Source organism: Aquarana catesbeiana, linkage group LG03 (assembly GCF_042186555.1).
Source record: "Aquarana catesbeiana isolate 2022-GZ linkage group LG03, ASM4218655v1, whole genome shotgun sequence".
Classification (NCBI taxonomy): domain Eukaryota; kingdom Metazoa; phylum Chordata; class Amphibia; order Anura; family Ranidae; genus Aquarana; species Aquarana catesbeiana.
In genome coordinates, this window is record NC_133326.1 from 343,471,367 (window position 1) to 343,488,413 (window position 17,047).

At 39.3% G+C, this 17,047-nt stretch overlaps 1 protein-coding gene across 1 annotated transcript in view; it reads right to left on the reverse strand.

Moving 5' to 3' along the window:
- Positions 1-17,047, reverse strand: part of ABLIM3 (actin binding LIM protein family member 3) — a 427,044-nt gene that overhangs the window by 143,952 nt on the left and 266,045 nt on the right. Inside the window, exon 3 of the mRNA XM_073620583.1 lies at positions 6,049-6,232. Within this exon, the coding sequence (XP_073476684.1) occupies positions 6,049-6,232 (184 nt within the window). The remainder of the gene's footprint in view (positions 1-6,048; positions 6,233-17,047) is intronic.

The window sequence follows — 17,047 nt, forward strand, 5'->3', positions numbered from 1 at the left end:
CACCTCAAGAAATGAGATAGGCAGTCATAAACTAAAAGCTGTGTAAATTCCAGAAAATGTACCCTAGTTTGTAGACGCTATAACTTTTGCGCAAACCAATAAATATACACTTATTGACTTTTTTTTACCAAAGACATGTGGCTGAATACATTTTGGACTAAATGTATGTCTAAAATTGAGTTTATTGTATTTTTTTTATAACAAAAAGTGGAAAATATCGGGTCTTTTTCCGTTTATAGCGCAAAAAATAAAAACCGCAGAGGTGATCAAATAGCATCAAAAGTAAGCTCTATTTGTGGGAAAAAAAGGACGCAAATTTCGTTTGGGTACAGCATTGCATGATCGCGCAATTAGCAGTTAAAGCGACGCAGTGCCAAATTGTGAAAAGTGCTCTGGTCAGGAAGGGGGTAAATCCTTCCGGGGCTGAAGTGGTTAAAAGAAATCCAATAAAATCTAATTTTGTCATAAATTTAGGCCAAAATGTATTCTGCTAAATGTCTTTGGTAAAAAAATTCCTTTAAGTGTTATAATTGGTTTGTGTGATCAGTACGCAGATGATCATGTACAGATGTGCGCAGATGATCACGGACATATGTGTGCAGATGATCTAATGCCACCAGATACCAGTTAATCTACTGACAATAGAGAGAAGTGAAGCAATTCCTGAATTAGGGTGGAATGAATTGATCTCCTATCAACTGGCCAGGGCAACTATACCTGGCAGGTAAATTTACTAGCAACCTGCCTAAACATCAGGGTGCTACAAGTATAAATGCATGCTTAGCCTTCTTAATATATTTTGCATGGAAACAAACAATAAAGCAGGAATGCCTCCAAATCGACATTAAGTATGACAGTCTGCATTGGGTTGTAGCAATCCCTTTTTTTTACTGATGTATGGGGCAGAACAATTTCTCCCTACCTGAATCTTTTTATCTATGTGACGACAATCTGTAATAACGATGGAATAGAGGTCAGTGTAATTTAACCAGCTCTAGTTCAGTCCTCCAGAGTGTCTGAAGCTGCCCAGGGGGTCTGGACAGCTGAGTAGTGTTTTATAGACTATACTGGGGTTTGATTTCTTTCTTGGGAGTACAGTGTATGCACAGCTGTTGTGCAGAGCAACTTAAAATAGAAAGAGTACAGCTGCATTCCCAGCCTCACCCCATTCTGTCTTTCAGCACTTGCTGCACTCGAGTCATGTGAAAATCATTTTGTTAACTGCTTAGCTACAATATATGGCTACTTGTACAATATGCAATGCCAGGCAATTGCTTGGCAAGGCCTTGCTTCATCTAACATGTCTCCAGTTACCTTATAAAATACAGCACATTTGCTGGAAAGATCTATATACTGATATGGGCATTGGTCTACAATGCTTATCGGTTTAGGGTCACAGATATCTATAGCCCGATGACATCATTTACAAACTACTGCTGATGCCAACGATGGCATGCATTTTTCGAGAGGCAGCTGCCAGCTACTCAATTCATTAAGTATAAGTTGATCCATGGCAATCTCTCCACTGATCATATTATATGCTGCTTAATCTTGCACTAAAGATTCCATGTCACAATGCTACTAGTGGTGATAGCTGACAGATTTCGACTTATATTCTCATTCTACAAGATATTAAGATGGCAAAACGTTGTCAGTCCTCTTGAAGCGCACATCACCACTTTATACCCTAATTGGAAATCTTTTTTTTTTCTGCTTTCTATACATAGGTGGATCATCAAGGGCATAAGACCTAAAGTACAGGACATCTATCAAACTTGCCGCAACATACCTAAACTGTTGCTTCAAGTGATCAGGTGGTCACAATTTCTGTCAAAAGTCCATTATTGTGTCCAGCAATAGGCCTATTTCTACTCTTTTTAATGTCCCGCTCAAAAAAGAAAAATACAGCAACACTATATATGTTCTACAAAGCATCCTTGTCATTATTTGCAGTGTGACATGGAAAAAGGGGGTGTTGAAAAAAATTCATATACTGTACTAGTCAGTTACTATGTAGATTTAGCAATTCTAGACCTACCTAGTCTGCACAAACACTGTTCTTCATAAAAAAAAGGATTTCCACTTCCACTCTACAAAATAGCGGGATAAAATGTCCAGCCGTGTTATTAGAATGGTGTTATCTACTATTTTGTGTGATTATTATATGGCTATCCCCCAAAAGGATCCTAAGTGCAATCAGATAGGCCCAACTACTTTGGGTATCATTTTTATCAGGCTGCTGCTTGGGATAAGTCAGGTGCCCTAAAATACAGCATAAAGTTGCCACAGGCTTTTCGCCCCTGATTTATTAGAGTGTATCTAAACCCAAAAACAAAAATAATATACAGTATAATATATTGCAGCTTACTGATTTAGATGTGGTGCCAGCCTTACTTTTCTTTTTTTCATGTTTTTTTACTTAGGAAGCACCGATACTATTGTTTTAAGATCGAGTACAAGTAATGATACTTTTTCTCATGTACTCACTCATATACCACTTACCGATAACTATTTTTAGTGTCATGTGACAGTTTTTTTTCTTGACTAATGAAAAATTATTACTTCAGTACACTTATTTGCTGTGCCTCAGGTGGTGTGGTGGTACTTGGTTCACATATTTGCAGGGCTGGTTTGCAGCGTGATTTAAAGCCCCGTCCGGTTCAGGTACTAATTGTTAAACTGTAGGACACTGGAAATCGCACCTGAACCAGGCTTAAAATGGAACAGTACTCTTTGTGAAATTGCACTGCAGCTGGACCACACTTATGTGAACTGGCTCCATAGAAAAGCCTTTTGGTTCATGTCATATGCATCGGATGTGGTTCAAAACGCATCCAATCCCATATATGTGAGCCAAGAGGTATCAGTTTTAGTATCAGAGCATTTGCATGAGTAAAGTACTGATGCAAATGCCTAGTATTGACACCATTACCAGTATCCTAGCAATGCTAGTTTTTACCCTTCTTTTTCACCTGGTGATCCTGCGAATAACACACTTCTTTATTCTAGGGTGACTGCACTGTAGTTTTAGAGGAGCAGGGTTGTCACCCTCAGCTAGTTGCTCTTGATGTGGACTACAAAACACCTCCTCCTCTCCATAATATAAAAGAAGGGGTTCTGTTGTGCACAGTGGTAACCTGAGTAGGGCTGATAATACCACATTCACTAAGTTCTGCAGCAAATTCCCTTGGAAAGTACAACTTTTCTTTGCACACTGAATAGCTTATCTGCTTTTAGTAAATCAACCCCAATGCGTTGGCAGCACACTACAGGAAGTTACAAGCTCACAGAATTTATGACAGAACTAATAGGTACTTTTTTTTTTGCACTTATTGATCAAAAACTGTATAACACATTATTTTCAATGGTATGGTAACAGACTAGAAGGGAGAAAATAATAAAAGTTAATTGTTAGGGTTTCTACACACTTTAAGTTGCAATAGCACTTAAAGAGTCGGTCCACCTAAAAAAAAAAATATTAAAAGCCAGCAGCTACAAATACTGCAGCTGCTGACTTTTAATAAATGGACACTTACCTGTCCAGGGTGCCCGCGATGTCAGCAGCCGAAGCCGATCAATTGCTCAGCTCTCGGCTGCTGCCGCCGCCATCCTCGGTGAGGGAATCAGGAAGTGAAGCGTTGTGGCTTCACTTCCCGGTTCCCTACGGCGCATGCACGAGTCGCGCTGCACGTCCTAACTGGTCCCCGCTATCTCCTGGGACCTGTGTGTTTCCCAGGAGACGGGGGGGGGGGGCGTGACTTCCGTGGGAGTCTATTCCCGGAAGTGGGTGCAAATACCTGTAGTATACAAGTATCTGCACCCCCCTCCCCCCTGAAAGGTGCCAAATGTGACACCGGAGGGGGGAGAGTTCCGAAAAGCAGATGTTCCATTTTTGTGTGAACCTCCGCTTTAAGGTAGCCTAAAGTGCATTTAAAACTATAATCTTATTTGGTGTTATTCACTGGCATTCTACAGTGGGGGAAATAATTACCTGATCCCCTGCAGATTTTCTAAGTTTGCCCACTTACAAAAAAATAAATGGTCTATCATTTTTAACATAGGTGTATTTTAACTGATAGAGACAGAATATCAACCAAAAATCCAGAAAAAACACATGATACAAACGTTATAAATTGAGCTGCAGTTCAGCGAGTAAAATAAGTATTTTATCACCAAGCAAAACATGACTTAGTACTTGGTGGAGAAACCCTTGTTGGTTAGCACACAAGTAAGACGTTTCTTGTAGTTGGTGACCAGGTTTGCACACATCTCAGGAGGGATTTTAGTCCACTCTTTACAGATCTTCTCTAAATCCTTAAGGTTTCTTGGCTGTCGCATGGCAACTCGAAGTTTCAGCTCCCTCCATACATTTTCTATAGGATTAAGGTCTGGAGACTGGCTAGATCACTCAATGAACTCAAGGTGCCACACCTTTGTTGCCTTGGCGGTATGTTTTGGGTCAGTATCATGCTGAAAGACCCATCCACGACCCATCTTCAGTTTCTGGCTGAGGGAAGAAGGTTCTCATCTAAGATTTTACAATACATGGCCCCGTCCATTGGCCCTATAAATGCGGCAAAGTCGGCCACCCTTAGCAGTGAAAAAGCCCCAATACATAATGTTTCCACCTCCATGCTTGACTGTAGGGATGGTGTTCTTAGGGTCATAGTCAGCATTTTTCTTCCTCCAAACACAGCGAGTCGAGTTAATACCAAAGAGCTAAATTTTGGTCTCATCTGACCACTGCACTTTCACCCAATCCTTCTCTAAATCATTTTGATGTTCATGGGCAAACTGCAGATGGGTTGTACATGTGCCTTCTTGAGGAGGGGGATCTTGCGGGAGCTGCAGAATTTCAATCCATGGCGACGTATTGTGCTACCAATGATTTGTTTGGTGACTGTGGTCCGAACTGACTTGAGAGCATTCACAAGCTCCTCCTGTGTTGTTCTGGGCTGATCCCTCATTTTTCTCATGATCACCCTTATCCCAAATCTTGCATGGAGCTGCAGACCGAGGGCGACTGATGGTTATTTTGTATTTCTTTAATTTGCGAATAATCACTCCAACAGTTGTGTCCTTTTCAAGCTTTTTGTTGATGGTCTTGTAGCTCATTCCAGCCTTGTGCAGGTCTACAGTCCTGTCCCTAATGTCCTTTGACAGCTCTTTGGTCTTGCCCATGATAGTGAGGTTTGAATGGAAGAAAGAGATTCTGTGGACAGGTGTCTATTATACACATAACAAGTTGTCATTACATGCACTTTTTAAATTGACAAAACTAATCTGTGTACCACATGAGCTCATATTGTAGCCAGTCTGTGGGAGCCAGAATAATTGTTGGTTGGTAGGGGATCAAATACTTTTTTTACTCACTGTACTGCAACTTAATTTATAACATTTGTACCATGTGTTTTTTTCTGGATTTTTGGTTGATATTCTATTTCTATCATTTAAAATACACCTATGATAAAAATTATAGACCCTTAATTTCTTTGTAAGTGGGCAAACTTACAAAATCTGTAGGGGATCAAATAATTATTTTCCCCACTGTATGTCATTTAAGCATGTCTCAAGCGCTATTTAGCATGCCTTAAGTGCCAATGCAGCTTGCAAGCTTAAATGAGGGCATTTATAGGTTGACGGAGGTATGACAACTCTATTACTATCAAAAACAAAAGTTGAGCAAATCCCCATGTAAATCACTGAATCAGAAAGTGCACAGGTAAATTGAGTTTTGCTAACCCGCTTGTACCTTCATTTGCTTACATGAGCGTATCAAAGCAAAATTGTCAGTTGGCACAGTTTGTGCATACTAGCATGCAACTATACAAGTCAATCAGTAAAACCAATTCCCCTTTTAGATTTGCTGAGGAGCTGACACATTAAGTCTTGTTTATCTTCAGCCTTCTTGACACTTAATAAATTCACACGTACCATTCTGGTCTCCACAGTTCTACAGGATATAGTTTATTAGCCTGCCGAAATTTTTTTCTTATAGGTCATACAAACCTCATTTATGTATCAGAGCCACACAACTATTAGCTTTACCTGCACATACTGCACACAAAACATTTGGGATGATATGTCCGTCCGAGAGCTGAAATAACTTCCCCTGTTATAAAATCTCGACAGCTATCGCATCGGGTTCCATAGAGCTGCTGGTAATCTCGTGTGCAAATGTACTCTCCATTCTTGAAGAAGAAGCCGGACTTGGCCAGGTCACAGCCACAAACTGTAGTAAAGAAAGCAGAGGCAGATTTCAGTTTATGGAACATGTAAGCCTACACGTAAATGTGACCCAGATATCGAACAGGCTATTTCAATACTGTCATCAAATCCGTCTAATAAACACAACTGGATCTTTTTCTCAGACTGTAACTGATCAATACAAGTAGCAATAATTTACATTCTCCCCAAATCATAATTTACTTCCAGGAAATGATTTATCTGCCTCTTTAGCATACATGAAAAATGCATGATTTATTGATTATGCTGGCTAGACTAATGCAATAGTACCATTACAACAGTGAACTGCTGATTGATGTCTGTGCCCAAGTAGAGATTTATAGGGGAAGGAACCTGTACATTAATACTAAAAAATGACAATGGAACATATTGCAAATATGTACAGTAGTTAGTTACGAGTGCTTAAAATCACCACATAAAATAATGTTGAAATACATTATATGGGGTATTGGACTTGTTTGATTGGAAATTTCTGAAGCCATGTGATTTTCAAAAGCACTAATTTGTAATGTACATATTTTTAAGACTATTAATAAGTAAGGACATGTCACTCATAGACCAGCAATACTCATTTATTGTTGATATGTGAGAGATAACATCATGATTAGTTAGGTGGGTTGCTGTCAAGTGTGGTCTAATAACATAGAAGTGATACTGCTCTACTTGGGCTGGTTGCTCATCATGAAGGAAAGACAAGTATTGGTATGAAGGCTCAATCACACTGAGGGATAATGTAAATTCTTGTATCCAAAACTATTTGGGACACTTTCTATTCATTACCAATGACTTCAAGTCCATGAATGAATTAGATAACAGATTAAATAAACAGACAATCCATTTGGCTACCTGTGGAACAACTGTGTACTAGGTAAGCCCTATAAGACTACAGTTAAAGCGGAAGGGAAGTTCCGCTTAAAAGACCTCCTTCCACCTTCCTCTCCCACTTTTGGAAGTTTTTTTTTGGGGGGGGGGGAGTGGGTACCTAGTTTTAGCAGGTACACGCTCCCACTTCTGCTCTGACTGCCTAGGCAATCGTAGTGGAAGTTCTCCTCCACCCCTGCCTGCAACCTTTAGGGACATATCACAGGTTTCAAGGGGGCTGCAGGTCCATTCACAGAGCACAGCACGAGTCGCGCATGCACAGTTGGAAGCCAGATGCCAGGCAGCAAGGAATCCATTAGCAAACATGCCGGCACAGGGGACCTGAAGAAGCAGCCCGGGTGAGGACAGTGCTGGATCCTTGGATAGGTATATGTCCATTTTTAAAAACCTTTTTGTTTTGTTTTTTAAAGATTAAAGAATCTCTTTAAGTCCACAGGACATACCTACCACTTCCTACAACACTGCCCCATTCCAAAACTTGCTGTCTTTAATACCTGGGCTATGCAAAGGAGCCACCAGGACATCTCCTTATTACAGTCACTAATAGAAACAATGAGGTTTATTTACAAGTTAGGGAGGGCAAAATTAGTCACATATAAGCTTCAGCTTCCAGGTTTTATTGCCAAAGCTTAATTGAACAAGCTGAGGTTAGAAGCTGATTGGTTTCTATGCAGAAAAGTAATAAGGAATAGGGTTAGACCGCGGTAAGGTGATATTAATTAATTAATCCTGTCCTGCTGCTATCTAATTGATAAATTTCAACATAAAAAAATGTGAAAAAAAGACAGCGATGTGCCCAGGTATGTGTTAAACGAATCCGTCCAAAAATAAAGAGATTGTGAATTTAACACCATCCTATATTCTCTCCCCAATAATTTCTAATGTAGCAGTGATGATACTATCTTAACAATGTGATCAAAAGTGAAAATATAAAATAAACCAATATTGTTATTATTGTTATTATTTAATATTTTCACTTTTGATCACATTGTTTAGATAGTACCATCACTGCTACATTAGAAATTATTGGGGAGAGAATTTAGGATGGTGTTGAGTTCACAATCTCTTTATTTTTGGACGGATACGTTTAATGCCGCGTACACACGAGCGGAATGTCCGACAGAAAAAGTCAGACAGAAGCTTTTCATCGTATATTCCGATCATGTGTGTGCCTCATCTGACTTTTTTTTTCGAAAATTCTGACGGACCTAGAAATGGAACATGTTCTAAATATTTCCGACGGAACCAATTCCTATCGGGAAAACCGATTATCCGTATGCTGTTCCGACGGACCAAAAACGACGCATGCTGTGAAGCAAGTACGAGACGGAAGCTATTGGCTACTGAACTTCCTTATTCTAGTCCCGTCGTAAGCGTTGTACGTCACCGCGTTCTTGATGGTCGGACTTTGGTTGGACTTTGGTTTGACCATGTGTAGGCAAGACCGCTTGAATGGAATTCCGTCAGAGAAACCTTCGGAGTTCATTCCGACGGTCATGTGTATGTGGCATAACACATACCTGGGCACTGCGCTGTCTTTTTTCACATTTTTTTTATGCAGAAAAGTGACTAATTTTGCCCTCTCTAGCTTTAGTAAATAAACCCCAATGTGACTATCTCTTTGCATTGCAATTGGCTTTCACTGTTATGGGCAGTTAATAGGCATGTCTAGTCATTTTTTATTTCTACTGTACAAAACCTGCAAAGTGAAAAAAAAAATAGTCTCAAATAATGTACTACTACAATAACTTCTTTATCCCCCTCTCTCATTACCTTTTTTTTTACTAATGTCTTATTTTTTTTTTTTTGTACATGAAAACCTTTGTTATGTTGATTTTATTTTAATTTATTGCTGTAGCGTTGTAATAAAACTACACATTTTTTTAAAGCCTTTATTTCATTTGACCTCGGGGCTTTCATACTGGAGACAAAGCAGCGGCACTTTCGGGTCGGTTTGCAGGCGCTATTATTAGCGCAATAGCGCCTGCAAACTGCCCCAGTGTGAAAGGGCCCATTGGCTGTCATCAGTGTTTTTTGGCAGGGGGGTTTTCTGGCTGAAAGAAAAGCCCAGAACTAGAACTAGTGTGTTTTAAGAGGAGTTTTTCAGCTGTAAAAACTCTGATAAAAGCTATTTGGCGTTTATCAGCTTTTTTGAGCCATAAGCTTTGGTGGGTGTATAGTTTTGCTAAAAAAGACACTACAGCAAAAAAAAAAAAAAAAAGCTAAAAAACGCTACAGCAAAAATGATAAAAAAACTAATTCTACAGCTACAGCTTTCTACAGCTAATGCTACTGACGTTTTAATAACATCCAGTGTCCATTGAAGATAAAAAACTGCCACCTTTGCTGCAATGTTCTCCTTCAATTCAGAACTGTTCCCCACAGTGCTTCTTTTTGCCACACAATGTTCTCTGTCTACTGCTTGCCATCACTCAACCCTCTGATCTCAGCAAGTCATGTAACTGCCCCCAGACCATGATTGGACAGTAAATGTGACAAAGTACAGTGATGACCTCATCGCTCTGTCACTTTGCTTTTTCCTCCTATCAGTACATTAACTGATCAGCTTCTTGTGCTGCTTCTTCCTTTCCCTACTCTGAGGTCTGCTGCACTGGGACTTCAAGAGGCTGAAACCAAATGAAATACAGTTGCTTACTAGAGGTGCACCGAAAATTATCGACCGAAAATCGGGTTTTACAGATGCCGATAATGGCACCGAAATCCATGCAATTTTGCTGTGATTTTACCACGATTTTACCGTGCTTATGGTGTGTCTTTCATAGGTCATGCGACTCAAAAAACTGCATAAAAAAGTATCACGGGTGCGCTGTTGATGCGTTCTCGCTGCGTTTTCAATGCATTTCATTGGGGAGGTGCGTTTTTGGTGCTTTTTTTTTAACTGACTAAAAATGCAGCAAGCAAGATTTTTAACACCACAATGGAAGCACAATGGACCAGTGTGAAGACATACATAGAAATACAAAGAATGCATTTCTCTTGACAATTAATTCCTATTCATTCATGCTATTAATTAAATTAATTAAGTCGAATATTATACAATTATATATAAAAATCTATATATTTTAAAAAAACTATCATCAGTTTCGGCCAAGTGCCTCCTGAATTTTCGGTTTCAGTTTCGGCACCAAAATTTTCATTTCAGTGCACCTCTATTGCTTACTATGCTTGCTTTAACTGTTCGTCGACCAGCCGCCGTCATTATACTGCGGCAAGTCGGCATGATCTGGCGCACCATCGTAACTATACATCGGCTCGCAGGATTGGGATAGCAGGCACGCGCCTGCTGCACTGCAGGGGTGCCAATGCTCTTGGCCGACGGTCAAGATGACCGCCGGCCACGAGCGATCACGGGCACAAGAGGCAGAACAGGGAAGTGTGTGTGTAAACACACAAATCCCTGTTCTGTTCTGTGAGGAGTGACAGATCGTGAGTTCCTATAGCTAGGAACCACGATCTCTCATTTCCTCTAGGTCAGTCCCCTCCCCCTACAGTTAGAAACACACACAGGGAACACAGTTAACCCCTTGATCGCCCCCTAATGTTAACCCCTTCCCTGCCAGTGACATTTTTACAGTAATCAGTGCATTTTAATAGCACTGATCGCTGTATAAATGCCAATGGTCCCAAAAATGTGTCAACAGTGTCCGATGTGTCCGCCATAATGTCGTAGTCCCGATAAAAATCGCAGATCGCTGCTATTACTAGTAAAAAAAATAATAATAATAAAAATGCTATAAATCTATCCCCTATATTGTAGACGCTATAACTTTTGCGCAAACCAATCAATATAAGCTTATTGCAATTTTTTTTACCAAAAATATGTAGAAGCATACATATCGTCCTAAACTGAGAAAAAATTTAAAAAAAAAAAAATGGGGATATTTATTATAGCAAAAAGTACAAAATATTCTGTTTTTTTTCAAAATTGTCGCTCTTTTTTTGTTTATAGCACAAAAAAAATGCAGAAGCGATCAAATACCACCAAAGGAAAGCTCTATTTGTGGGAAAAAAAGGAAGTCAATTTTGTTTGGGTGCAACGTCGCACGACCGTGCAATTGTCAGTTAAAGTGACGCAGTGCCGAATCGCAAAAAAATGGACTGGTCATTCAGCAGCCAAATCTTCTGAGGCTGAAGTGGTTAAAAAAAATACTTTTAAAGGATAAGTTCATGTTCAGGAACATGCTACATGTTCCACCCATTTTTATGGTGAAACATGTAACATGTTTCTGATCCTGCAGCCACTCCGCGATCCGCTGCACTCCCTTCTCCCCATACCTGCTGTCACTATTTGAAAAGAGCGCGGCCATGCGGGGCTTTGCCCACACGGTTGTCTCAATCAGTCACAGAGTTCTGTGAATGAATGAACTACAAGTACTGACAGCCTTTGCATCTGTCGGCTTGTAGTTCTCAATGAACTACCAGGGTGCTGTTGAGTGTTGTGGTAGTTCATTGACTCTTCTTGTCACAGTGTAACTGCCTGCCTGTATGGGATGTATGAGCAGACAGATACACTGACAGTCTGCAGGAGTCCTGCATTGCACCTGTTACCTGTTGATCGCTGGTGCAATGCTTTCCAGGCTCCTACAAAAAAAATTAAAAAAGTAAATGCACATTTTTTTTTTTATCTGCAAAAATGTGTGCAATTATCAGGGCTTATTTTCAGCGGGAACGTGGGGGAACGCAGTTCCCGAACCTCCTGGACTGACTGTATGTAATGGCAAGGGGTGCTGGGGTGTGCTGCAGGGTATTGATGCTCACTGCTGGGGGATCTATTCTAGCTGGAGGGGATCTATTTTTGAAGGGGTCTATTGTTGCTGAGGAGGTCTATTGTTGCTGGTGGGGGACCTATTGTTGCTAGGGGGGGTCTTATGTTGCTGGGGGGGGGAGGTAGTTGTTGCTGAAGGAGATCTACTGTTGGGGGAGGGGTCTACTGATAATGGCTGCCGAGAGTCTATTGTTGCTGGGGGGGGGGATTTTGTTGTAAGTGGTATTGTTAGGGGGATCTATTGTTGCTGGCTGAAGGGGATCTATTTTACTGCTTTTCTTGATATCATCAGCACCACAAAATGATACTTGGTTCTGTATTGTCTAAAAGGGGTGGTACTGGGAGGTGGTAGGGGATGGAACCAAGGGACGCTGCTCGGAGGTGGGTAGGGGCAGGGAAAAGGGGTGACTCGTAAAAAGGGGAGTTCCTGCACCTATTGTCTGAGAAAAAAAGCCCTGGCAATTATCATTTTTTTTAAAAAGTGAACTTATCCTTTAATGATGTATTCATGAATATGGAACATTATTTGTGTATTTTTATCTGCCCAGAGTTTGGTTGTAAATGTTAATGTTGGTTAGGTATCTCAAAGATATACATAGAGGAAAAACTGTACTTATTTGCCTTAAAGTGGAATTCCAGGATAACCCTAATGCCCCGTATACACGGTTGGATTTTCCAACGGAAAATGTTCGATGGGAACTTGTTCAAAATTCCGACCGTGTCTAGGCTCCATCAGACATTTTGCATCGGAATTTCTGTGACACAAAATTTGAGATCCGGGTCTCAAATTTTTTCCGACAACAAAATCTGTTGTCGTAAATTTCGATTGTGTGTATACAATTCCGACTCCCAAAGTTCCACGCATGCTCGGAATCAAGCAGAAGAGCCGCACTGGCTATTGAACTTCATTTTTCTCGGCTTGTCATACGTGTTGTACGTCACCACGTTCTTGACGTTCAGAATTTCCGACAAGATTTGTGTGACCATATGTATGCAAGACAAGTTTGAGCCAACATCCGTCGGAAAAAATCCATGGATTTTGTTGTCGGAATGTTCGATTGTGTGTACGGGGCATAACTCCTCTTCAAACTGTCCTCTCCCCTCTCCTAACACCTATGCTTACTAACCTGTGAAAGAAAGATATACAGTATACACTTACCTATTTTCAGGCCGCTCTGGTTTGGTCACGTGATCCAGCTCCCCTGTGTCAGCCACACTAGCTGAAAGGGTGAGGAAGGAGCGCCAACAACAGATGGACCATTGAAGCCTAGGGATAGCATCACCACTCCCAGGTATTACCTAGACATTGTTGGAGCACTTGCTCCTCTCCCCTGCAGCCGACACAGGACAGATCACCTAACCAGACCAGAGTGGCCTGAAAATACGGAAGTACTGCATATACATCTTTCTTACGCAGGTTAGTAAGCATAAGTGTTGGGAGAGGGGAGGGGACAGTTTTAAGAGTAGTTTGGGTTATCCTGGAATTCCACTTTAAACAAACCAGCACTGCTTGAAGCTTCCACAAAGCTAACGGAAGCGCAGTTTGTGTTTTAGTTCACAGCAGGTCAGCTATAGCTATGATATGCTAAGGAGAAGCGAAGACTAAACACAACTAAAGAATGATCGATGATGAAGCCGTCAACATTTATCCAAGCACGGCTGCGCACAGCACTGGCAATGAGTAAGAAGCCTTATGCTGCGTACACACGAGCAGACTTTTCGACCGGACTGGGCAGATAAAAAACAATTCGATCGTGTGTGGGCTTCATCGGAACTGCAGCGGACTTTTTCGGTCAAAAATCTGACAGACTTTAGATTTGGAACATGTTTCAAATCTTTACGACGGAACTCCGCCGGACCCAGTTCCTATCGAAAAGTCTGCTCGTCTGTATGCTAGTCCGACGGACGAAAACCGACGCTAGGACAGCTATTGGCTACTGGCTATCAACTTCCTTATTTTAGTCCGGTCGTACATCATCATGTACGAATCCGTCAGACTTTGGTGTGATCATGTGTAGGCAAGTCTGTTTGTTCAGAAAGTCTGCCGGAAGTTCGCCGAAAGTCTGTCGGATAGACCAAAGGGCCAGTTTGGTCGAAAAGCCTGCTCGCGTGTACGCGGCATTAAAGGTATGGAAAGATTATAAGGCTACATTAACACAGGTGGCCAGGAGTGGCTGCCAGTGAGATTCAGTGGAAAAAAATGTAAGCTCTCTTAGTCAGAAAGGACTGAAGTGTTTGAAATATATAATGCACCTATAGATAATGGGATTATGTGACCACTGTAGATATAAAGAGCTCTAATCGGAATTTGAAATCGGAAATGTAATTTCCCTTGCATTTGTTTTGTACAGCTGAAACTAACTGTATCATTTCCTATTCTACACTCCACAGCTGTCTTTATCCTGTGCGGTGAAGATCTGAAATACGGCTAAGCCATGGTGCAAATCTCAAGGGGTTAATAGTGTATGTACTTTAAAATCAATAAAAGCCTATAAAGCAAAGAATGGTTAGTGATGTATATGAAAGATTACAGCTCCTTGAAGCTATAAAGTGAGGGGAGCACACAGTACAGATCAGCCAGGATTTAGTGCTTACTAGTGTTTGGCAGCAGCTAGCATGGGTGGGTGTAATTCCCAACTACGCTCCATTCCATCACAGGGCTGTGTGCTGTCTGCATCAAAGAGACCAGGAAACCTGCCTCAGCAGCAAGTCAAATCATTAAGCTTTTGTTCTACATCAATCCCGTTCACTGTGTCATTTAATTAATCTGACTCGCAAAGTAGAAAAATCTTTGTGATATTCCAGGCTATGATCATAATGACATAGACTAAATGATAAACTGTTTTAATTCATCGTTATCGAAATAAGCAGTACGTTCCTTATGGTTTAATTATGCCCCGGAGTTAGCAAAAGAGAGTTATAGCCAGATTACTGCACATCTGTCTAGCAACAAAAATGTTTCAGTAATTGTCATACAACACCACTACTGCTTTCATTTACTATGGTAGGAAGAAAGCAGTATCACAGTTAAAAGAGAAGTATGGGGTTTGAGTTTTTGCAGATTTATACTTACCTAGGTGGATGCAGCATTGATCTGATGCTGCATCTGTCCCCCGGTGCCTCTAACACTGAGAACTGAGCGATCAAACACCGCAGATACCTTGGTTCTTGTCAGTCACCGCTCTCTGCTCTGCCCCCTTCTCTCTCACTGGAGCGCTGGGCCGTGGAAAGGGCGGGAGCAGCCGGCTCAGGCTCTCAGTGGCTCGATGAGTGGCTGAGCCGGGTGCCAGGCCAGGCACTCCCCTTTCCTTTCGAGGACCCAATCAGTGCTTGTCACACTGCAAGTTCTCTCCCCTCCCTGCTGGTCCCCGGGTGTGGTGCTGGAGACAGGAAGGGAGGCGAGTAGGAGGTAAACAGAGCAATGTTAAAAACATTCAAACTTTAAGTTGCCATAAAGCCCCTTTTGTTTTTTAAAGCTCCAGACATTCCTCAAACCACCTGAGATTTAAATATGGTTTTGGTTAAAATATTTTTTTTTCATCAAAACAGATACATTGTCATGGGGGACAAGTAGATTGGGAACCCCGATTTAGTCCCTTTGACAAGTAGCTTTTTAAAAAATTTCCACACCCCTGTGGAGTATGGAATAATGAATATTTAACCCTTACAGCTTGGAGGGGACCCCACAGCAGGAGTGTAGGCATGTGCATTCCGTTTCGTTCCGAATCGAAATTCGGACGAATTTTTCATTATTCGGAAATTCGGATGCATCCGAATTTCCGAATGACAAAAGTAAAGAATTTAAACGAATCCGAAAAAAAACGAACGAATTCGAATCGAATTCGAAAACATATTCGAATCGAATTCGAAAACATAATCGAATCGAATTCGAAAACATAATCAAATAAAAAAAAAACATTAAGGTAGAATATAAAATAATAAAGCAATAGAATATGTATATATATATATATATATATATATATATATATATATATATATATATAATTTTTTTTTTTATTATTCTCTTCTATTGTTTTTTTATGCTTTTCTTTTCTATTATTTTATATTCTATAATAGTATTTTCAATTCAAATTCAAATTCATTCTATATATTATATTTTCTTCTATTCTGTTCTATTGTTTTTCTAGTCTATTCTTTTCTATTATTTTCTATTCTATTCTAATCTTTTACATTCAAATTTGATTTCGGTCTATATGAAATTCGAATTTTGGAAGATGTTATATATATATATATATATATATATATATATATATATATATATATATATAATTTTCTATTCTGTTTCATTGTTTTTCTATGCTATTCTTTTCTATTCTATTCTAAACTTTTCTATTTGAATTCATTCTATACGAAATTCGAATTTCGGAAGATGGCTTCTTAAAGTGGAATTTCGTATAGAATGAATTCGAATTTGAATAGAAAAGATTAGAATAGAAAATAATAGACTAGACAAACAATAGAACAGAACAGAATAAAATATAATATATATAATTTATTCTATTCTGTTCTATTGTTTTTCTAGTCTTTTCTCTTCTACTCTATTCTAATCTTTCAAATTCGAATTCATTTTATAAGAAATTCAAATTTCGGAAGATGGTTTTATATATATATATATATTATACATATACATATATATATATTATACATATACACACACACATATATATATATATATATATATATATATATATATATATATATATATATATATATATATATATATTTATTATACATATACATATATATATATATATATATATATATATATATATATATATATATATGTGTGTGTGTGTATATGTATAATATATATATGTATTATATATATATATATATATATATATATATATATATATATATATATATATATATATATATATATAAAACCATCTTCCGAAATTTGAATTTCTTATAAAATGAATTTGAATAGAAAAGATTAGAACAGAGTAGAAGAGAAAAGACTAGAAAAACAATAGAACAGAATACAAAAAATTATATATATTATATTTTATTCTGTTCTATTGTTTGTCTAGTCTATTATTTTCTATTCTAATCTTTTCTATTCAAATTCGAATTCATTCTATACGAAATTCCACTTTCAGAAGCCATCTT